General features: G+C 40.5%; 1 protein-coding gene across 1 annotated transcript; it reads left to right on the top strand.

Annotated features, from left to right (window-relative positions):
* The first annotated feature begins 11,797 nt into the window (after positions 1-11,797).
* On the top strand, positions 11,798-14,089 carry LOC108953880 (tropinone reductase homolog At2g30670-like). The gene is made up of 5 exons (XM_039303217.1): positions 11,798-11,973; positions 12,915-13,122; positions 13,247-13,472; positions 13,567-13,673; positions 13,758-14,089. The coding sequence occupies exons 1-5, from the start codon at positions 11,855-11,857 to the stop codon at positions 13,944-13,946; spliced, it is 849 nt and encodes a 282-aa protein (XP_039159151.1). The 5' UTR covers positions 11,798-11,854; the 3' UTR covers positions 13,947-14,089.
* The last annotated feature ends 9,704 nt before the right edge of the window (positions 14,090-23,793 follow it).

Raw genomic sequence — 23,793 nt, forward strand, 5'->3', positions numbered from 1 at the left:
GTGGCCAAGGGATATACACAAGAAGAAGGAATAGACTATGATGAGACTTACGCCAAAGTGGCAAGGTTAGAAGCTATTCGACTATTACTTGCGTTTGCTTGTTATAAGAATTTCAGGTTATTCCAAATGGACGTCAAAAGCGCCTTCCTAAATGGATTTATCCATGAGGAAGTTTATGTGGAACAACCACTAGGGTTTGAAGACCCAAAGAAGCCAGACTCAGTCTTCAGACTGAAAAAGGCTTTGTATGGTTTAAAGCAAGCACCTCGGGCTTGGTACGACAGATTAATCTATGCAGGATGAGTTTGAAATGAGTATGATGGGAGAGTTAACATTCTTTCTTGGTCTTCAAGTAAAACAATTGAATGAATGAACCTTTATTTATCAAGAAAAATATGTTAATGATCTTGTCAAAAGGTTTGGATTGGAAAAGTGCAAAAAGGTCGACATATCAATGTCAAGTTCTTTAAAGATAGAAAAAGATGAAGAAGGGAAGAAAGTTGATCAAAAGCTGTACAGAGCATTATTGGATCACTTCTTTATCTTACCGCCTCTAGACACGATATTTTGTTGAGTGTTTGCATCGTGCTAGGTTTCAATCGGATCCTAGAGAATCTCATCTCGGTGCTGCGAAACGCATCATTAAATACGTTGCTTCATCATCAAGCATTGGTCTTTGGTATCCTAAGAAGGGAGACTTTAATCTTCTAGGATATTCAGACGCAGATCTGGCCGGTTGCGAGTTGATAGAAAGAGCACTTCAGAACTTGCCGTTGCTTGGAAGGGACAAGTGTCTTGGTTTTCAAGGAAACAAAGCACCGTGTCTCTTTCAACAACGAAGCGAGTATGTAGCTCTTGGAAGCTGCTGTTCGCAAATTCTATGGATAAAACAATAGCTAAGAGATTTTGAAATTGAAGACTCATGCACGGAGATTAATTGCGACAACACTAGCGCTATCAACCTCACCAAAAATCCTATTCTCCACTCAAGAGCAAAGCATATAGAGATTCGACATCACTTTATTAGAGATCATGTTCAAAATGGAGATGTTTCAATTCAATTTGTTGACTCAAAGAATCAAGCGGCTGATATACTCACAAAGCCTTTGGAGAAAATCAATTTGAGTCTATACGGTCCAGACTCAACATTTTGAGGTATGAGGATATCAAAGTCTAAAGGCATCGACTCGAGCTTACAAGACTTTATCTACGGTCTTGGCTCGACTTTCGATCGTAAGTCTTTCTCTCTCCAATCTTATCTTGAAAAGGTACGATCATCGTTGTGTTTAAATTGTTGCTATATTTAATTAACGTAAATATTGCATCGATTCATTTTCAAAAGGAAGTTATTTTTGAAATAACTACTTTTGTGGATAAAGACAGATTATTTTGAAAAGGCATATTTTTATTTCCTTTGTGATGGTTCGTTTACTCTTCTTTTTAACCGATTGTGCTTTGTCGATTTCTCTTCACTTTTCTATTCACTTTTCTCTCAAAAACCCTAGAAAGCATCGATCCTCAATTCCCGTTTGTCTTCTTCGCTCAATCTTCAAAAAGTCATCTTTTCGGGGAAAGTCAAGCAAGGAATCTTCCAAACACCGAGAAAGATGTCATCTTCACGAAAGTCCTCAAGAATCGCAAGCAAGGGACCACGGAGAATGAGTGAGGGGCCTACGCACTTCGATCTTGCGAAGATGAAGTTACTCCGGATCAAAGCAACCGAGCCCACAACATTCTCAGCGTCGGTCTCCTCCATCTAGTCCTCAAGGCGGTGTTCATCAAAGCATCAAGAAGAAATCATCGAGGATGCGGACCAGAAGAGTTCAAAAGCCCGCTTTTATTTACAAGCTATATCGTGCCTTAAAAGGAATTCGTACTCTTTTGAACTATGTTGATGAGTTTCTAAGAGACAAAGGATATAGGAACGAATATATCTTTCTGCGAAAAATGGAAAGTTTGGGAATCGCTCGTAAAGGGGTGGCCGAGGAAACCCTTGCGAATATCCCAAGTGATCCTCGTGACGGGGACCGAATCCCGTAGATGGGAATGACGATGACAACTGTTCAGTTTATTTCAACCGAAAATGGGTATTGCGGCTGAAATTCAAGGAAAAAGGGGAGATTTGTTCGGATCAAAGGAACAAAAGGATCCGTACTCGAAATTACCAAGCGTGGGGTAATAAACCCTAGGAGTGTGGACTTTGATTTTCTGGATCTTTGTGAAAGTGAACTTGAGGGAAAAGTTTAGTTATCTTCAACTTGAAAAGTTTTGCTTTGACTCAACTGAGGCTTATGCTGAATTGACTGCATATTTCTATTCAAATCTTAGCTTTTTGGATGCGAATAGATTCTCCTTCAGTGTTAAAGAACAAGACTATGTTGTGGATATGAATATGCTGGCAGATGTGTTAGAAGTTGAGAGAGGCAGATATCAACCAATTAAAGTTTCCATTGCTCGGGCCACACTTGAACTAGTGAAGGACAGGAGAACAGATGAGAAGATAACCTACTCACGGATGAATGCATTCAACATCTTGCTTCACAAGATTGTGATCAATTGCCTTCGGTAGAAATCAACTTCCAAAACTGATGTTTCAAGCTCTGAGGCAAAGTTGATGTATGTCATCCTCTGTGGAAAGCAGTTCTCTCTCCCTCATACTATTATGTTTCACATGTATAGAGTAGTGATGAAGGACAGAGGTCAACTCCCTTACCCAAGCCTTGTTATGAAGTTATTCAGACATCTGAATATTCAGCCTCCGCAAATCTTTTGTGTTCGATCATGCGATCATATGGTGGTAGGACTGAAAATGGTGACCAAAATGCGTCCGAAGGAAGGCGAGCAAGGAATTGAAGAAATTCAAGGAGAAGACTCTTGCCAAATCTCATCAACTCTCTTCGCTGCTAAGAGAAAAGGGAAGGAGCCCATGGCTGCGTCATCAAAGAGAAGAAGAGCTCTCCTCGTTGAGGATGAAGATGATGACGAAGACATCACCATCTCTCGCAATGGCTTTGAAGAATTTAGGTCGTCTGTTCCACGAAAGAATCGGAACAAAAGACGAAAGAAGCGAGAGGAGAAGGAAGAAGAAGAAAGAGAAAGAAAGAAGGAAGAAGAAGAAAGAGAAGAAGAGGAGAAGGAAGAAGAAGAAAGAGAAGCAGAGCAAGAAAGAGAAAGAAAGACTGAAGAAGAAAGAAGAGAAGAAGGAGAACCCGAGGAAATCTCTTCTCCACTGTAGGCATGGAAATAGGGGAGATCGGGAGAAAAGAGTGACGTCTTCATATCCCGATGCAAGTAAAGGAGTCGATCGCTCGCCGTGCACCCGAAGATGTTTATGCATCTCAGTTTCCAGAGGAAGGTCATGAAGCTTCATCGCCAAATCTGCAAGATTATGCTGATCTACCATCTTCTGTAGATCGAGCCGAAGCAAGTACTCAGACTGATAATGGAGCAGATTTTTGCAGATCATGGATATTCTCTTGGAGATGAAAGGTCAGATTTATGCCTTGGGATGCGAAGTTCAAAGTTTAAAGAATGAAAGTCAAGCTTCTTCCTGTTCATTGAATGATAAGATGCAAGCCCTCTCTATTGAGAATCAGGCCAATGCCAAGAGTGAGGAGGTTGTACGGTGAAGGAAGACTTTAAAAGGCTGGAAAGCATCGTTCGATCTATGGAAGATTTCCAGCTTGTCCGCATTCCCAAGACTTCATCTCATCCTTTTTAATGATGACAAAAAGGGGGAGAGATGCATGATTTGATAAAAAAAACTTTCAATCATTTTTTAACTGTTTGTTGGATTGTGTTGTTGTTTAACTGTTTTTGACAAGACTTTGACTTTGTTTTGTGTCTGGATGAGATCTGAACTAGATTTAGACTTGACTGCTTCTATTAACAAGTATTGATATCTTATGGATGGTTTTATTATATACTAGACTAACCTATTTTCTGTGGTTGCAGATTCTAGTGTTAATCTTTTAGCCATTCATCTCTATAAGATATGCATATGTGTTTGAGAAATGTTTTGCAGGTCAAAGTTATCCAAATCTGCGGGAAGGTTTTGTCACCATCAAAAAGGGGAGATTGTTGGAGAAATCTTCGTGAAGTGTTTTGAAGTTGACAAAACGTTTCCATCGTCTAGTCGAAGGTCTGCAGACTACTGTTAGTTAAAGTCGAAGACTTCCGGACAGCCGAGACTCAAGACTCAAAGTCTATCCTCATTGTGAGTCTCTAATCCGTTGAAGAAAGGTTATCCGAACCTGGATGTTTTGTTCAGGATTTAACCTTATCATCTGGAGAAGATCTCGTGGTTGGAGAAGACGTATAAGAATCCTTTGATTGATCAAGATTGATTCAATGACTGAAGATTCGATGATTGTCTAAATATTATTGGAAGGTTCTACTTATGGAAACCGAGATCCCGATTGTATGGGCGAACAGGATTGATGGGCTATCAACACGTTTCTTTAATAGCTCGAACAATCTTCCTAATTGATTCCGTCCAACGGGTAGATTGGAGGAATTCCTTTGGTAAGTGCCAACGGGTATGATGGCATAAAGGAGTATATAAGGAAGACGTTCTTAGTTGTTCGAGGTGTGCGCGATAGAAGAATTCCAAAGTCTGAAGCTCCTATTTGTTTAGATAAATCCTTTGAGCGAATACTTGTATACAAAAGAGAGTCTATATTTGTGAGAGACCATGAGGAGGTGTGGTAAAACATCTACACTGTGGAATCAAGGCAAAGCTGTGCTGTAACTTCTCTTTTGATCATAGTGAAATCCAGCCGGTGGGGCTGTCGGTGCGGAAGAGTGGACGTAGGCTTGGAATAAGCCGAACCACTATAAATCATGTGTTCAATTTTCTCTTCCTCACTCTCTCTATCTTAATCGTATTTCTTTTTGTTAATTAGGAGAGAATTTACTTTCTATCATACGTTAAGAATTGCTTCCGTATATCGATAAATTGTTTAGGCACCTATTCACCCCCCTTTAGGTACTCATACTAGCAATATCATTTTGCACTACGAACCGAGCAAGTAATTTGATCTCACAAGGCTTTAAATTTTCTCTCCTGCTCAAGAATGTTTCATTACATAGATCTTGATCATGTTTGTCCATTTTGCTTTTGATGTTTAATTCATCTGTCGTTGCAGCTATTTAATAACGAGAAGTTCCACAAGGAAGTGATAGCAAGGACACCGATCGGTCGCACCGGAGAACAGATGAAAGTGCCGTCGTTGGTGGGATTCTTGTCCATGCCGGTAGCCTCTTATATAATGGGGCAAACCATTTGTGTTGATGAGGATTCGCCGTGAATGGTTTCTTATTTCCTATGTAACGTGAGTCCAACTTTCTTCTTCCCATAAGAAGTTCAGCGTTCTTAGTCATCGCACGGACAAAGAACCTATAATGGCGAAATCTCTGAACATTGATGTATCCATTTCGCCAGTGGCCGGCGAGGCGACCTCCTCAACGGGAGGATCTACGAGTGGCTATCCTCTCTCTCTCTCTCTCTCTCTCTCTCATTTGAAGTTGTGAGCACTCGCTTGGAACCGTTCTCTCTCTCCGCCTCAATCCATGCCTTGCGATTGCGCCTCCGAAGTGTGAGCAAGCTCGCAGCTTCTGATCGCCGCCGCATTGTGGACGGCGGGCGAGGAGCCTCGCTGACCACTGGCGAGGTCAACCCCTCGCCTTGGCTGGGCGAGGCCTTGCCGGATCTGGCGGGGCCTTGCCCTCGCCATTGGCCGGCGAGGCTGACCTCGCTAGATCTAGTAGGGCCTCGCCCTCACCGGCCCTTGCCTCCGCCCAGTGGGGGTGAGCCTCGCCATTGGCCGGCGAGGCTGACCATGCCAGCCCTCGCCTCTGGCCGGCCAGGAGGCGAAGAAGATAATGGAAAAAAAAAGAATTAAAAAATTCCAAAAAAGTATTAAAAATTCGAAAAAAAAATTAAAAAAAAATTAAAAAATGTCACGTCGGCGTTCATGGACTGAGTCCATAAAAGGTTTAGGACTAACTTGGCAAAAAAAAAGTTTAGGACTGAATCTTACAAAAGCTTTGACTGAGATAATTGTATACGGTACCATTATTATCGTGCCATGTGCATGGGTTCATCGCTAGTTAGCAGATATAAAATTAGTTTGATTGGCAAATTTTTACGGCCTCTTTATACCAGTTACACAAAGTTTTGCCGCTAGTTAGCATATATAAAATTGGTTTGTGAAAAGCTCAAGTGTCTTATTTTTATGAGCAGTGTTTCGTTTCAAATCATATGGATTTTAGGTCAAGTGCATATCAAAGAGAGCACATATCTCTTATAGTTCAAGTTGGGTCAAGTAATGAGGAAATCCGATTAGGTCCATTAACACTTCTAGTTGGTATGAGTTAGGAAGAGTCCACATTAAGTTTTTGAAAATAATGCTTCAGCTTTTCTTTTGATGGTTTATCTTTGGGAAAGTCACAGCACTATCATATTACTCACGTTGCACTACGGTCACGAACATTGGCATTATATGACATCTGTATGAATAATAACTATCATTTAAAAAATTACCAGATTGTTCGATGTGTAACTTGAAAAACATGAGTCGACGTGGTGCTTTCGGCGAAAGGCAGGTGTGGGGACATGCGTGCTTCCATGATTGAATGCAAATCCGTCAAGGGGCCCTGAATCTTGTCATCGCCTTTGTTCTCCCACTAGGTAGACTTCAAGGACCTTATGCAAGGAGTGGCTCCCAGTTCCCACTATTATAGATGAAGTCAAATATTTGTTTTTAGGGGCTTTTTTTGTCTTTTCTATTAGATTTCCTTTTAGCGATGGCAAAACCCTAGCTGTCAAGACGCTGAAAAAGAAAATAGAGAGACAAGAAAAAGAGAGAAGAAAAAAGTGAGTTTTTTTCTTGATGAGGGTTCTCAATCTCTTTATGCCCTGATCTTGAGAGAAAATCGTCGTTGTATTCCAACTTTTTCGAAGTCTAATGGATTCGCAGAGTGCCTCTGTGCGGAGACGTAGCCTAGGTTTGGGTGAACTTCGATAACAAATTTTATGGCGTGTTCATCTAATTCTGCTCTTTTATTACTATATTATGTTTGGTGAATTGTTTGCGAGCGTTATTTTTCTAGAATCGACGTGTGATTTCGTAACAACTTGTATCAAAGCTTGGGTTGCCTAATCGAGAACATCGAGGGTTTTTCAGTGACGTTTGATTGAAAGCAAACAGAATGGCAGAAGATAAAATCAGAATCGATAAGTTCAATGGGGAGGACTTCGGATGGTGGAAACTAAAAATAGAGAATTATCTTTATCAAAAAGATCTCTATGCACCACTTGAGGGTTGGAAACCCGAGATGGCAGAAGTGGATCCGATAGCAGAAACCGGATGGAAAATTCTTGATCGAAAAGCATTAGGTGCGATTCATCTAGGGTTGACAAAAAAGACAGGGTACCACATCACGAAAGCAAAAACTGCAAAAGAAGCCATGGATATTCTAACGAATATTTATGAGAAGCCGTCCACATCAAATCAGGTATTTTTGCTGAAGAAAATGGTTAATATGAAATTATCTGATAGAGGTTTTGTGGCAGAGCATATTAATAGTTTCACGCAGGTCATGGGTCAATTGGAATCTGCAAGCATAAATTTAGATATGAAGCTTCAAGCTTTATTATTTTTATGTTCTCTTCCAGAAAGCTACAATACTGCAATGCAGGGAATTTCGAGCACCATAAAGGATGATTTAACTCTTGATGATACTGTGAGTAGTATAATTTTTCTGTGGATATAATTTTTCTGCATCTACATCTTCAACGGCACTCGCAGTGGAGAACCATGGAAGAAGTAAAAGTAGAGAAAATTTCAGCGGTCATGGCAGATCACAATCAAAGGGTAAGAGACAGGTTGCAAAAGATGAGTGTTGGTTTTGTCACAAAACCGGATACCGGAGGTTTTAGTGTGGAGCCTACAAAAAGAAGCAGCAAGATGAGAATTAAGGTGCTAATGTAGTTAGCGATGAATCTTTGCTAGATAACTTGTGTTTGTCTGTAGGGTTTGACTTGACAATAGATAAATGGTTTATTGATTCTGGCGCTTCTTTTCATTGCACCTCGCAAAGAGACATATTTGATGATTATGCCAGTGGAGATTTTGGACAAGTGGTTGTGGGAAACGGCCACATGTGTCCAATTGTTGGGAAATGAACCGTGACTATGAACATCTCAGGTGGAGAACGTCTAGTTTTGCGTGAAACTAGGCATATTCCGGAATTAAAGAAAAATCTAATTTCAACCAGTAAACTTGACCAAGAAGGTTTGGTAATAACCTCTGGCTGCGAAGAGTGGAAGATAACCTCAGGGGTAAGAGTAGTAGCAAAGGGAAAGCGTACAGGTACAGTTTACCTTCTCCAAGGAGACAATATCAGTGATATGGTTGCAACTACAATGGCTACAGGTAATTTATCTACTCATTGGCATTATCGTTTGGGACATCTTGGTGAAAAATGTGTAAAGCAGTTACACTCGAGAAAATTACTCCCATGTTTGCAAAAAGTTGAGTTAGATTTTTGTGAGAGTTGCATTTATAGAAAACAGAAGGCTGTTAGTTTTCAATTGAATAGGCGACAAAATAAAGGCCAGAAGCTAGAGTTGGTTCATACTGATATATGGGGACCTACTCAGGAACTCTCTTATGGTGGTAAGAGATATTTTGTTACATTCATTGATGATGCAACAAGGAAGACTTGGGTCTATGCTCTTAGAGAAAAGTCAAAAGTATTTGGGATGTTCAGAATGTGGAAGACCATAGTAGAAAAAGAAACAGGTTATCATATTAAAGCTCTGAAGTCTGATAATGGTGGTGAATACACAAATAAAGAATTTGCAGAATATTTGAGTCGAGAAGGCATACACGCGCTAAAGACTGTTCCTAAAACTCCTCAAGAGAACGGTATAGCTGAAAGAATGAACAGAACTATTCTAGAACGTGCGAGATGCATGAGATTACACGCTGGTCTCCCGCTACACTTATGGGTTGCCACAGTTGATGCAGCTGTTTATCTTATCAACAGAAGTCCATCTAGTGTGTTAGATGGAGAAATACCACAAGAGCGGTGGTCAGGTAAAAAGATTAATTATTCACATCTAAAGGTGTTTGGTTGTATTGCATATGCTTTGTTTGATAAGGAGTAGGAAAAAACTTGATGCTAAGTCCCAAAAGTGCGTCTTTATTGGATACGGTGGCGACGAGTATGGTTATAGGCTTTGGGATTATGAGAATAACAAAGTCATCCGTAGTCGCAATGTGGTATTCCATGAAGAAAAGATGTACAAGGATCGTCAGACAGAGACAGAGCATGAGAAGGTAGTACAACCAGAATATGTTGAATTAGACATGATGCCCGTGAAGATGTTTCCAGTAGATCAAAGCTCACCTAAAAGAGAGGTTAAAGATGAGCCTATTATTAGTGAAGAGGTAATTCAAGAAGAACGCAATGATTCGGAGCAAACGAATGACCCTGAAGTACCTGTCTTGAGAAGGTCTACACGTGTGAGAAAGCTAAAGGTAATTTTTGATCCATCAACTAATACTGTTCTGAGCCATGTCTTATCTACAGATTCGGGAGAACCGGAAACTTACGATGAGGAGAAGGCAGACACGTCTCACTTGCAGTGGGAGTGTGCTATGAAAGACGAGATGAGCTCATTATTTCAAAACAAAACTTGGGAGTTGACCAAGTTGCCCACGGGTAAAAAAGCTTTATTAAACAAATGGGTGTACAGGGTTAAGAATGAAGTAGATGGTAGTATTAGATACAAGGCAAGACTTGTAGTCAAGGGCTTTTCTCAAAAAGAAGGGATTGACTACTTCGAGATATTTTCACCTATAGTGAAAATGACATCAATTAGAGTTCTGCTGAGTATAGTTGCAGTGGAGGATCTTCATCTTGAGCAATTAGATGTAAAAATAGCGTTTTTACACGGTGACTTAGATGAAGAACTATACATGGCACGGCCTAAAGGTTTTGAAGTCAAAGGTAAGGAGCACATGGTATGTCGCTTGAAGAAAAGCTTGTATGGCTTGAAACAAGCTCCGTGGCAATGGTACCTAAAATTTGATGGTTTCATGCCAAAAAAAAAAAAGGATTTGCACACTGTGAGTCTGATCACTGTGTTTATTTTCGCAAATATGATGATGGTGACATTGTGTATCTCTCTTTATATGTGGATGACATGCTGGTGGCTAGTTCCAATATGAAGAGAATCGTAGAAGTGAAAAAGATGTTATCATTACAGTTTACTATGAAAGACTTGGGAGAAGCCAGGAATATTTTAGGCATGAAAATGATCAGGGACAGGAAAAATAAGAAATTATGGTTGTCGCAGGAAGACTATGTGAACAAGGTGTTAAAGAGATTTAACATGGACAAGGCAAAACCGGTTGCAACTCCTCTAGCGAGTCACTTCAAACTTTATAAGGATATGTGTCTAAGCACTCAGGCTTTGAAAGATGAGATGGCGGTAGTTCCATATGCATCAGCAGTGGGGAGTTTGATGTATGCCATGGTGAGCACGAGACCAGACATTGCACATGCAGTGGGAGTTGTGAGTCGATATATGCAAAACCCAGGTAGAGAGCATTGGAATGCAGTTAAATGGATATTGAGATATCTAGCAGGTACTTCTAATTACTCACTTTGTTATGGTGGTACATCTCTAGAGTTGTAGGGTTATGTAGATGCAAATCATTCGGGTGATCGAGATAGTGGTAAGAGTACCACTGGATATGTTGTAGGTACAATAGTGAGTTGGGTATCTCAACTACAAAAAGTAGTGGCTTTATCGACAACAGAGGTAGAATACATGGCTATCACAGAAGCCTCCAAGAAAATCTCGTGGTTACAAGATTATATAGAGTTACATCGAAAACAGCAAGTTAGTACACTTTGGAGTGATAGTCAAAGTGCGGTGCACTTAGCAAAGAATGCAGCTTATCACTCACGGACTAGACATATCAAGAAGCCTTATCACTTTATCAGGTCAGCATTGAAAGATAATGAGTTAAAGTTACAGAAGATTGATGGCTCGAAGAATCCAACTGACATGATGACCAAGGTAGTAGACAAAGAGAAACATATTTTCTGTACTACTACCATTGGTATTACTCCATGCTGATTGATGAGGAGTATCGCATAGGCACAAGTTTTTCAACTACTATTTCTTGAAGAAGATGGATGCAAAGTTGCTTGACGCTTGGGTATATTTGTCTTCGAGTGGGAGATTGTTATAGATGAAGTCAAATATTTGTTTTTAGGGGCTTTTTTGTCTTTTCTATTAGATTTCATTTTAGGTTAAAAGTGGTATCTTTATATTAGCAATGGCAAAACCCTAGCTGTCAAGACGCTGAAAATGGAAATAGAGAGATAAAAAAAAGAGAGAAGAAAAAAGTGAGTTTTTTTCTTGATGAGGGTTCTCAATCTCTTTGTGCCCTGATTTTGAGAGAAGATCGTTGTTGTATTACAACTTTTTCGAAGTCTAGTGGATTCGTAGAGTGCCTCTGTGTGGAGACATAGCTCAAGTTTTGGTGAACTTCGATAACAAATTTTATGGTGTGTTCATCTGATTATGCTTTTTTATTACTATATTATGTCTGGTGAATTGTTTGCGAGCGTTATTTTTCTGGAATCGACATGCGATTTCGTAACACCCACGTGGCGTGAGGATCTCGATCAGGAATCCCCTCTGCCAAACGATAACTCTTGATCAGGCATTGGACAGAAGGGCTTATATAATACAGGGGGAAGTCAGGGAGAAAAGCACAAAGAAAGAGTTGGGAGTAAAAATCAAATTTTAGAGAAAGAGAGAGGGAGAATGGCTTCCGAGGGGAAGAGGACTGCAAGTACATGTCGCACTCGCAACGGCGACAACGACAATAGGTGGTCGCTTCAGGGAATGACCGCTCTCGTCACCGGCGGTAGTAAAGGAATTGGGTCTCTCTCTCTCTCTCTCTCTCTCTCTCTCTCTCTCTCTCTCTCTCTCCCTCTTTCTCTCTCAGACTCACCGAACACTTCCTTTTTTATGTTGTTCATTTAGATGATCGATCAACTGTCATGGTTTAGGTTAAGAAAAAAAAAACATCATAATTTAGGCATTTGAAGACAGTCAATCCTGTGCCTATGGCAATCAAACTAATTTTATATGTTAACTAAAGACCAACTTGCAGCAAATCTCAACCGTCCACGTAAAATTAGTGAATTGATCTCGTAATGACCAATGGATGAAGTTGGGAGGAAGGTAAGGTTGCATTTGTGTTTTAGAGTATGTACTTAAACTTATATGACTACTGATTAGGGTGCTTAAAATAAATTATTTGTTTTTACAATTTCCATTTTGTGTGTGTGTGTTTTTTAAATTTTGGAATATCTATTATAGCAAAATGGGTATAGTTGCCAACTTAGGACTATCCGGGTCCGAAAAATTCAAGTCAGGCATGTCAGATGGGCTTTCAACTATAGCAGGTGCTTTTGAATCTGATTATATTCGATTTCATAGATAAAATGCTAGACAACTAATTTCATGATCATTCAAAACTTTATATGACGAAGATGATGAGAGATCAATTACTTCGAGGATTTGTAGCTGGATAGGCTTGGTTTATGCATTTTTTTATTTAAAGTTTTGTTGTCTTTAGATGTTAATAGCTCACAGACATGTCGCTAGCTAGTAGAATTTGCATTCTCCGATTGTCATGATCCAGTGCATTTAAAGGCTTTAATCATCTGTTAGACTTCAATTGCCTGTGCAATCAAATCTTCCGCACATTCCAATGTATCACATGTCAACTTCTTCTATTGGCAAAGAAGAAGGGCTTGATCTGTTCTCGTTTGCAATTACAAGTTGGTAAATGGTCATAATGTCGTCCCGTGCTTAGGCGTGCTATTGTTGAGGAATTAGCGGGGCTTGGGGCTACCGTCTACACCTGCTCCAGGACTGAAGCTGAACTCAATGAATGCTTGAAAGAGTGGAAGCGTAAGGGCTTCCAAGTGGCGGGTTCGGCCTGCGACGTTTCCTCGAGATCTGAGCGAGAGAAACTGATGCTCGCCGTGTCCTCCCTCTTCGACGGCAAGCTCAACATCCTAGTAAGTCTCGGTCGTCTTTGACCCCGTGGATCCAATAACAACATTGATAAGGTCACGATTTGTGCTTTTATTTCGATAGATTTTGTTCCGCTTTTCATTTTCTTGGGATTGGTTTGTGTGTTAGATAAACAACGTTGGGACTCTGGGGACAACTGGTGGAATGCCGACCGTGGATTACACGGCGGAAGATTTCTCCTTCATCATGACTACTAACTTCGAATCGGCTTATCACTTGAGCCAGCTCGCGCATCCTCTTCTCAAGGCTTCGGGAACCGGAAGCATCGTGTTCTTGTCATCCGTCTGCGGTATTGTTTCACTCAGCGTCGGATCAATTTATTCAGCCACAAAAGGTGAATTGATAGTATCATGAGCAACTATTTAAACACTTTTAATATGGAGCTAAACAAATTCCATATGTTTCTTACTTTCTCAACTCATTGTTAGGAGCAATGAACCAGTTGACCAAGAATTTGGCGTGCGAATGGGCTAAGGACAACATAAGAAGCAACTCTGTTGCACCTTATTTTATTCTGACTCCATTGACCGAGCCTGTAATTTAATGTCCCAAGGCTTTAAATTTTCATCTTGATCATTTTTCCCATCGTGATCTAACGTTAACCCATCCGTCGTCGCAGCTACTTTGTAGTGAGGAGTACCATAAGGAGGCAATAGCAAGGGCGCCGCTCGGTCGCACAGGAGAGCCGAAGGAGGTGTCGTCACTTGTGGCCTTCTTGTGCTTGCCGGCAGCCTCCTATATAACGGGGCAGACCATTTGTGTCGATGGAGGATTCACTGTCAATGGCTTCTCCTTTCCTAGAGCATGAGTGTAACTTTCTTCTGTGTCTGAGATGTTTGTCGTGCATTGCCGTCGCAGGGATAAAGAAGTTTATTAACCAATAATGGCAACATCGCAATACGCTTCAATGTGTACGTCGATCATTTGTTGACCGCATATACGGGAGAGTATCGTACTCCCACTTTGTATTCCCTTTCGAGCTCTTTTATGCAATTGCCTATGAGTAAAATTTACGTACTTGAGAAGCAATGATGGAAACAATAAACATGATATACTACAACAGCATTATCCGAGAATATAACATTTTTTGTACACAAGACAAACGAAGTTTGATTCCCATATATGTTATATCCGTTTTCCATATACCTAAACGCTAAATCATAAAATCCAAAGTGTAATTTATTATTAATTCTTAACACGAAATTGACCAAGTATGTTTCGTAGAAATTGTATTGTCAAAATCGTCTTTGTAATGCTTTGTTAAAAAATGCCTCCTTTTATAGCACTGCCTAGGTCAAAGAGATGTTTTAATTTGAACATGAGAACCACAGCATCAAGTGGTTGGCCAAGGTTGCTGGCTACATTATTAATTATGATTGATCGAGAAGGTATGAATCGAGAAACTAGATGCATTGGAAATATAGAACCACTGAAATTAACATATATAGCTTTATATAACCGTAGCAAGGTAGACGTTATCACTAGCTTCGCCATCATATGAGTGAGAGGTGTGATGGTGGGAGTAAAATTCAATAACGTAGCCTGAAAACATGCCGGAAAATTCTTTTTAGTAATCTAAAAATAGCATCAAATGCCTTGACCCTATAGGCTCACAGTGTTGAGCTATGTAGGAGCTTTTGGACGGGCAATACTGACCACATAACTCTGGGTTGATCAAGTCTTATCTCTAGTTAAAGTAGAGGTGCACGAAATTTCGGGCCTAAGCTAGAAAAGTCCGGATCAAAGACGGCTAATTCATTTTGATTCGGGCTAGTGTAATTAAGGACTAGGCGCAACCTATAATCATTACGATCAATTTGTTTTGGATGGGCCAAGAAATACACAAGTGCTTGGCCAAGCACAATCTTACTATCTCTGAAATTATTATAAAGGAATGATATATCAAAATTGACAATTTTTAAATGCCTAAATCATGAAGTTATTTTTCTCAACCTAAACCATAACAATTAATCGATCATCTAAATCAACGAAATAAGAAAAACGAAGTGTTCGGTGAGAGACGGAGAGGGGAGAGAGAGAGAGAGACCCGATTCCTTTGGTATCACCAATGACCAGAGCGGCCATTCCCTGAAGCGATCACCTGTTGTCGTCGTTGCCGTTGCGACTGCTGCATCTACTTGCAGTCCCCTTCCCCTCACGCCGCATGTGAATTGCGAACCACTCCCAACGTAAGGTCATAGGAGTCTGCCGAGGGTGAGAACTGTGGCAATGACAAGATTTAGGACGCCACAACGATTTCGAACCGCAGAATTTGCATTCTATCATGGAAGTTGGCAAGTCCCACACCTATCTTTTATCAAAGCACCACGTTACTTGTGTTTTCATGTTACTCGGGTTGAACATATTGAACAATCTTGTAATTGTTGCACCGATAGTTATTCATACATTTGTAATTGGTGCAATGTGAGTAACATGATAGTGTCGCAACTTTCCCAAATGTGAATCACCAAAAAGAAAATTAATGAATTACTAAACCCAGAGACTTAGTGCAAACTTTTCCAATCTCATACTGATTGTATTCTTCGAGTTTTTAAACTTTAATTAGCATAACATGTAAATTAGTTTATTTACGAGTCGCCACTCATCAATTATCAGTAGCTCGATTACACATGCCATATTTTTCGAGTTTTTTTAATTTAATTAGCATAACATGCAAATTAGGTTATTCATGAGTCACCACTCATCAATTATCAGTAGTCGATTACACACGTAAGCAAAGTATAGAAGAGTACTTTACTTTTAAGACTAAAAAATTCATGGATATAGGGACTTGAATGACAAATAAATCTAACACTCTTTTAGTAGATTTTTTTTCTTTATTTCAAAAATGTTTTGGATCAATTTTAATTTAAGTCACTAATATAGAGGTGATTATGCGGGTGCACAAATAAAAATTTAACAATCAATAATCAAAGCAATAAATAAATCTTTAGAGATCGGGCAAATATATGAATACCTTAAGCAAGTAAAAGCCAATTAATTACTATAGATAGGATGTTTTGCAACATATTAACTATAAAATGCATGCATGTCCATTTCTACATGTAATGACATCTAACGAGATGTGGACACCGGGAGTGCTAGGACTTGACACTGGGGGACACTTAAGTGCTAAAAGTCCTAAAAGATATACTTAAGTGTCAAAATCGAAGAAAAATGAAACACTTAAATGTCAACGGTGAGAAAATCTGATCAAATTGCTGACATGACCTTCTTTCGACAAGACGAGTGTAAAATGATGTTTTTGGCACTAACGTGGCTAGATAAGTGCAAAACAACATCTTATGGTGTTGATGTAGCTCCAAAATTGAATTTTAATATAACATCAATTAAAATAATTATTTTTAAAAAAAAGATATACAATAGCATTTTATGAGTCACCCCATCATCGCCAAGAGAGGTTGGCGAGGTGGGGTGAGGGTCAACTGAAGTCATCGGCCCTTGGGCAGTGGCCAACGACCCTAGCTGATTTTCAACAAGGGCTTGCAGGCCCTCATTTAGATATGAGGTGAGGGTCATAGCCCTCCCCCAGATTCGATAAGAGTTGCCAGCCCTTGCCTAGAGGGGCCAAGGGCCACCATTGGCCGCAACAACTCTCATCCTAGATTTGGGCAAGGGCTTGCCACTGCTTAGGGGCCGATGACCCCAGCTAACCCTTGTCCTATCGTTGCCTGCCCTTTCCAGCAATGGTGGGTGGCGGTGACAAGGCCTTAACCCAAAACTAACCTATTCCCTCCTCTTCTTCTTCTTCTTCTTCTTCTTTTAATTTAAATAATTTACTTTTTAATTAATATTGAATTAATAAATTTAGGGGCAAAACGATTGTTAATAAATTTAAATAATGTCGTTTTGCACCTTCATTGTTTAATTGGCTTGCGGCGAACCACATAAATGACATATATTATTAAAAAAATGCCAAGTTGGATTTTTGGCTACTTTCACCAAACTTGGCATTGTGTTTCACTATTAAAAAAAAGTGGGATTTAAATGCACCTTTTGGAATTTTTAGCACTAAAATGTTCACTTATGCCAAGTTTTGGCGTTCTCAATGTACTTTCTCCAACATCTAACTATAAAAAAAATATTGAAAAAGTTTACGTTGGTGCCTGACATATGTCACATAGGACTGCCGACATCCACATCGATTATTTCCATTCTAAAGTGGTTGAATAAACTGAAGTGGTACCAAAGTAAAAAGGTTTACGACTAAAGTTTATAATTGAATTTGTACCAATACAATAGGTTTATAATTTTTTTGGTACCATTCCCAATTATCAAGGTCCCCTTGTTATGTGGCCATTGTATTCGACATGTTAATTGCCAGCCTAATCTTGGTTAAGCGGGCAATGATAGTGATAGCCACCCTCCTAAAGGCAACATGGATTCCCCGAGGAATGTTGACAGATTGCTAAGCGAGTGTGAATAGCTACTCTCGCAAGGTGATACCTTTGCCTAACATGAGCCCTCCCAAATTTACCGAACACAACCTAATTTTTCCAATAAATTATTCAAGCAATATTAGACTAAGAAGTTACCACTAACCTATTAAGTGTCGAGTAGTAACCCAGATAGGGTGTAGCGGTCAATCTTACTCCCAAGAACCAAATTTAATTATGCTATATGAATCTAACATTGTTTTAGTACCCGTCTCTCTATAAAATCGTTTTGTCATATTATTGCCTAAAAGTGATCATGAATGGTTCTCAAGCAATAAAATAAGCAATCAGGCAATAAACATCAAATAATGAAATAATAAATATCTAGCTAATAAATAAATAACTTGAATAGCCGAATTGGGCAATAATTAACAAAGCTTTTTTATAGGCTTCACGGTAAAACCCCATGTGCTGTAGGTGGAAAGTCTAAAAGTACTCGTGCAAGCTTCCTAAAATAGACAATTATATCAAAGGAAAGTGAATATGCAAATGTAACATGCTATGTAAAGTAAATATACCAAATGAAGTGTTTTTTTCGAAAATGAGCCATTAAACATAAGGCTATATTTCAAAGCTAGTATAAAATTCAAAATAGGATATTATCATATCCTACATTTGGTGTCGCTCAAGATAGGATATAGTTAAATATAAATGCTATAGACTAAATAATATTATCCTATAGCGAAAGCGGGATAAAGGTGGATGTGATTTCTAACATCTATAATAGGAAAGTTATTTTTTTCGAATGAAAAACTTCTTAAATTAACAAAATTATATTATATTTCAATATAAATAATATTTGAATTCTAATATAAGAAATTCAAACTAACAAAAAATAACAATTTATTTATTTTAATTTAATATTATTTTATTTATATAATTGAATTTAATTATATTTTATAATATAAATTTCAATATATATTATTACATATTTTAGGTACTTTAGTATTTTAGGTATATTAGTACAGTTTACTATTTAATAACATTTTATTAGAGACACACTCGGGTTACTGTTCACTTTCCTCTCCATTTGGGCGATTCTGGCACTATTCACTCCAGCTGGTTTTTTGTGGATTCTGGTTGATTCCGCTGGTATGCGGAGCTGATTTTTCGTGGGCTAGGTCATCGGGGACCGCCTACAAACCCAGGTAAGCTTGGCTTGGTTGGTTTTCGTTTATCAAGATGGGAGCTCTCGATCAGAATTTCTGGTGCGCCTAGCTTTTCCCGATTCTGGTCTCTGTCTTCGTGGGTGGCTTTGACTGATTGGTGTGCTGATTGCTGGTGGATCTCCTTGTCCTTGAAGGCCCTTAAGCCCCTACAAACACCTGGTATGGCCTGATTGCTCTCCTTGATTTATTAAGGGTTTGGGCCGGTCTTTGTGTTGGGGTACTGTGCTGTTTTGTTATGGCATCCTCTTCAAATCTCCTAAGTCAGTTGGGCCGTCCAAATGAGGAGTCCCAAGCGGGCTCTAGGCGTGGTAGGAGCCGCCTTAGATCTGCTTCTCGTGGCCCTAGAGTGGCACGTCCTGCTAGACAAAAATGGAGTGAGCAGAAAGCTCCTCCAACCCGTTCATGGGTTAATGTTGCTAGGCTCTCGACAAAGGGATATGAACTTAGCTTCGTGCCTCCAACTTCTGTTGGAAAAAGAGGAGTGGTGCACCTCTCTAAGGAAGTGGTGCATGCGGCAAATCCAAAATGGAATCATTGTTTGATGGGGTATTTCATTGGCAAGAATGTGCCGTTCAAAATGACTGAGTCGATCCTTAAGGAGATGTGGGGCTCCCATTTAAGCGAAATGCTTGCGATGATGAAGGATTTTATTTCTTCTTTATTCCGACCCACGATTACCGTAGGAAGATTCTTGAGGAAGGTCCATTGACAGTGAATAGAGTGCCACTTATTCTGAAACAATGGGATCCCACTCTTGAGCTGAGGAAGGACTTGCAATCTTCTGTGCCAGTTTGGATCCGTATGAAAAACATACTTTTTGCTTATTGGTCTGCTCTTGGGATAAGCCAGATAGCAAGTGCGGTCGATAGACCCTTATATGTGGACCCATTGACTGAAAAAATGAAACGTTTGTCTTTTGCAAGAGTATGTGTCGAAGTGTCGGCTAAGTTAGAGAAATGTGAATCTGTGGAGGTATTTCTGAATGGGGAGTCCTTCATTGTTCCTATCTTGTACGAATGGATACCCATTGCGTGTCCAAAATGCCAGGTCTTTGGCCATAACTGTGAGGAGAAAGAAGTTCCAGCACCCGTAGCAGATAAGTCCCATGATGCTGTTGCTGAGGAAGCTCGAGATCCGCTTTGTGCCTACGGTGCCCCCTCGATTCCTCCCGCCCGGCCTCGTAAGGTGTCTTACGACCGTAGGATGGTGGAACGGGTAACTCGGAAGAAGAGGCAACCGTCGGGTCTAATGGGAAGGACTCTTCGACTCCTATCTCTTCTTTGAAGTTTATGGATAAATCATATTCTTCTCAAGCTTTAAGCAAGTACGCCGAGAGAAAAATAAAGGTGCTTTGATTCCCAGCCCTACTGGACCTCCTTCCACGATGGTTCCTGTTGAGCCGATCCCAGAATCTGCTTATATTGGGTCTGGCTCTACTGCTGAAGAATCTGAGGATGTGGCTAGTGCGGTAAGTAGCAGCTCAGATGAGGAACCTGATGGTCCTAGTGAATTGGTTACAAATGTTAAGCATTCTGTTGTTTCTGAGGAAGCCCCTGCTAAAAGGAACTCGCCCAAGACTCCGTCTGTCCTAAAGTTGGCCGCCCCTCCTACCCTAGCGTTGGCTGCTCCTCCTAACCCTCCTCAAGGCACTAGCCGAAGGAGATCACGTCGGTAACTTCTATTCTCATCGTAATACATTATATAGTTATATATAGCTATGTATATTGGAGTTTGGAATATTAGGGGACTTGGTACCCATCTCAAACAAGCTGAAATCGAAACTTTGTTAGATCTCATAATCTATGTTGTGTTGGTATTGTGGAAACAAAGATTTCCCGGGGTGCCTTTAGTGCGATCTCGCTTTGTTTTGTTGCCGGGCTGGAAGTGGGAAAACAACTATAATCATTCCTCGAAAGGAAGAATTTGGGTGGGGTGGAACCCCCGTGAAGTCTTGTTTGTTACGAACTCTTCTTCAGATCAAGCTATTCATGGAAAGTTATCTTGCTTAAATTCTGGTAAGGTTCTCTTCCTTACGGTGGTCTATCTTTGAGCATAGTTTTGTGGCTAGACGTCCTCTTTGGGCTGACATTATTCAGACTAGCTCTCTCCTTTCGGGTTTCCCTTGGATACTAGCAGGAGACTTTAATGCAATTCGTGACCCTTCGGATAGATTGGGTGGTTCTAATGGTTGGATCCCAGCTTTTGATGAGCTGCGTGAGTGCCTCATACAAGCTGGTCTTGACGATCTCAGGTATACCGGGAATAGATTTACTTGGGCTACTTCCATGGGTGCCAACCGTAAGCAAAGAAAGATTGATCGTGTTCTCGTTAATTCTTGTTGGACTGCTGAATTTTCCTTTTCTGAGGCCTCTTTCTTGGCCTCTGGCATTTCAGATCATTCTCCAATGATTATTAAGATTATGCTGCCCCTAAGTCTCGCAAGCCTTTCAAGTTCTTCAATTTCTGGTTTTCTCATCCGGTTTTCTTGATGTGGTTTTGCAAGCTTGGAGTTCTCCCTTTGTGGGTTCTCCAATGTTTATTCTTTGCTTCAGGCTTCGGCTTCTCAAATGTAAGTTGAAACAGATCAACAAGGAGTCCTTCTCGGACTTGTCCTCTAGAACGGCTGAAGCAAGATGTGCATTGCTCCAAACCCAAGATGCTCTTCAGAATGACTATTCGAATATTCAACTTGCTGAATTGGAAAAACAACAGCTCCAATCCTACTTGAATTTGCTCCTTCAAGAGGAATCATTTTATAGACAAAAGTCTCGGGTGCGGTGGTTGAAAGAAGGTGATCTTAATACTAAATTTTTCCATAACTCGGTAAACAAGAGACAACTTCACAATAGAATTATCTCGCTCTCCGATGGGATTGTTTCTACCTCAAATCCCTCTGAAGTTCAAAACCTGTTTGTTGACCACTTTCGGGAGTTATTGGCCTTCTCTCCCCCTGCTACGAGGCCTTCGGTGGAGGAAATGCGTGCGGTGTTGAAGCACACCCTTGATGCGGATCAGGTTCGCTTTATTTCTAGCCCCATCTCGGAGACTGAAATTAAAGATACTCTATTCTCTCTTGCGGTGGGTAAGGCCCACGGCCCCCGATGGATACAATGTGGAATTTTTTAAACATTCTTGGGAGATTGTTGGACCTACATTATTCGCGGTGAAAGATTTCTTTGAGACGGGCATATTGTTGCGGGAAATTAACACAACTATTTTGGCCCTGGTCCCCAAAGTCCCGAATGCTTCCAATGTGAATGACTTTCGGCCAATTGCTTGCTGTAACACATTATACAAGTGTATTACCAAGCTTATTGCTAATCGGCTCTCTCAGGTGCTACCTTCTATCATTAGTCTGCCTCAAAATGCCTTGGTAAAAGGTAGACACATCAGTGACAATATTTTACTTGCTCAGGAGCTGTTTTGTGGTTTTCACAATGATCCTTACCGGCCTAAATGTGTTATTAAAGTTGATTTTAGGAAGGCCTACGATACGGTGGATTAGAGGTTTATTGAATTGTGTCTGCAGGCTTTCGGTTTCCCCCAGGAGTTCATTGCCCGGGTTATGATTTGCATTCGTACCCCTAAGTTCTCGGTTGCAATTAATGGGGAGCTCCATGGGTTCTTTTCAAGTGGGAGGGGTATTCGTCGGGGTGATCCCATGTCGCCGTATATTTTTACTCTTGTGATGGAAGTCTTTACTGGTATTACGGACATTCAAACTTCACATCCGGACTTTGGTTTTTTACGGCGTTGCAAGCCCACCCGACTTTCTCATCTTTTCTTTGCTGATGATGTACTACTCTTCGCTGAAGCTAACTTATCGTCTATTGATCTTCTCAAGAATGGTATCGAGAAATTTTCTAGCTGGAGTGGGCTGATTCCGAATCTTCGGAAGAGTGAAGTTTTCCTTTCTGGAGGCTCCTCTAACCTTCATGAGGATATCCTCAATAAGCTAGGCTATCAGTTGGGCACCTTTCCTTTCCGCTATCTAGGAGTACCGGTTATTTCAGCTAGATTAAGGAAAGCGGCGTGTCTCCTTGGTTAATTCAATCACGGCTCGTGTTCAATCTTGGACCAATAGATTCCTCTCCTTTGCGGGCGTCTTCAACTTATAAGGTCGGTGCTTCATTCTATACAAGTCTTTTGGGCTAATGTGTTCTTTTTCCGCCATGTTCAGTTCTAAATCGAATTGAGCAAATTTTCCGCCAATTCTTGTGGAGAGGCCCCGAGATGGGTGCAAGTGGTGCTAAAGTCTCGTGGTGTAATGTTTGCCTTCCCAAAAATGAAGGGGCTTAGGTATTCGTACTCTAAGGGAGAACAACATTGCGTCCATGCTCAAACATATTTGGATTCTTTTCTCGGATAAAGAATCCATGTGGTGTAAGTGGATTCATTCCAATTTCCTGAAGCGGAAAAATTTTTGGGTGGTTCCTTGCCCTACTCATTGCTCTTGGGCCTGGAGGAAGTTATTAGATCTTCGTGATCAATTTCAGCAATATTTCAGATGGAACATTGGAAATGGGAGGTCGGTCTCCTTTTGGTTCGACCCTTGGCACCCAAATGGTCCTTTATACAAGATCTTTTCTAATCGGGATATTTATCGCTCGGGTATATCCCGCTCTGCTTCGGTTGCTGATGGTTTTGCTACTCCTATGGGCTGGTATATCATTAACATCATGGCTAATTGGTGGAATCCACTTCCGGTATTCAACCAAGAGGAGGATCGGTTTCAGTGGCTTCCGCACCCATCCGATCGCTTCTCCATTGCTTTTGCCTGGGATTTGATCCGTCCGAAGCATAATGTCATCTCGCGGGCTTCTTTTGTTTGGAATACTTGCCTTGCCTCCAAGATATCAAACGCATCTTTGGCTTATTTCGCGCAATCGGCTGCCGACTCGGGTTTTGCTCATCTCTTATGGTAGGATCCCCTACAAATTGCCCCCTTTGTTCATGCACTGATTCTATAGATCATTTGTTCTTTGCGTGCCGTGCCCGGATAGTCTTATTTCATTTTGGGCGGCAAGAT

Source organism: Eucalyptus grandis, chromosome 10, assembly GCF_016545825.1.
Source record: "Eucalyptus grandis isolate ANBG69807.140 chromosome 10, ASM1654582v1, whole genome shotgun sequence".
In the NCBI taxonomy this organism is placed as follows: Eukaryota; Viridiplantae; Streptophyta; class Magnoliopsida; order Myrtales; family Myrtaceae; genus Eucalyptus; species Eucalyptus grandis.

Excerpts from the sequence above, each read along its gene's own strand:
- LOC108953880 (XM_039303217.1), top strand. The coding sequence starts at position 11,855 with ATGGCTTCCGAGGGGAAGAGGACTGCAAGTACATGTCGCACTCGCAAC. Across the intron at positions 13,473-13,566 it reads AATTTATTCAGCCACAAAAG|GAGCAATGAACCAGTTGACC; the intron begins GTGAATTGATAG and ends ACTCATTGTTAG. Across the intron at positions 13,674-13,757 it reads TGACTCCATTGACCGAGCCT|CTACTTTGTAGTGAGGAGTA; the intron begins GTAATTTAATGT and ends CCGTCGTCGCAG.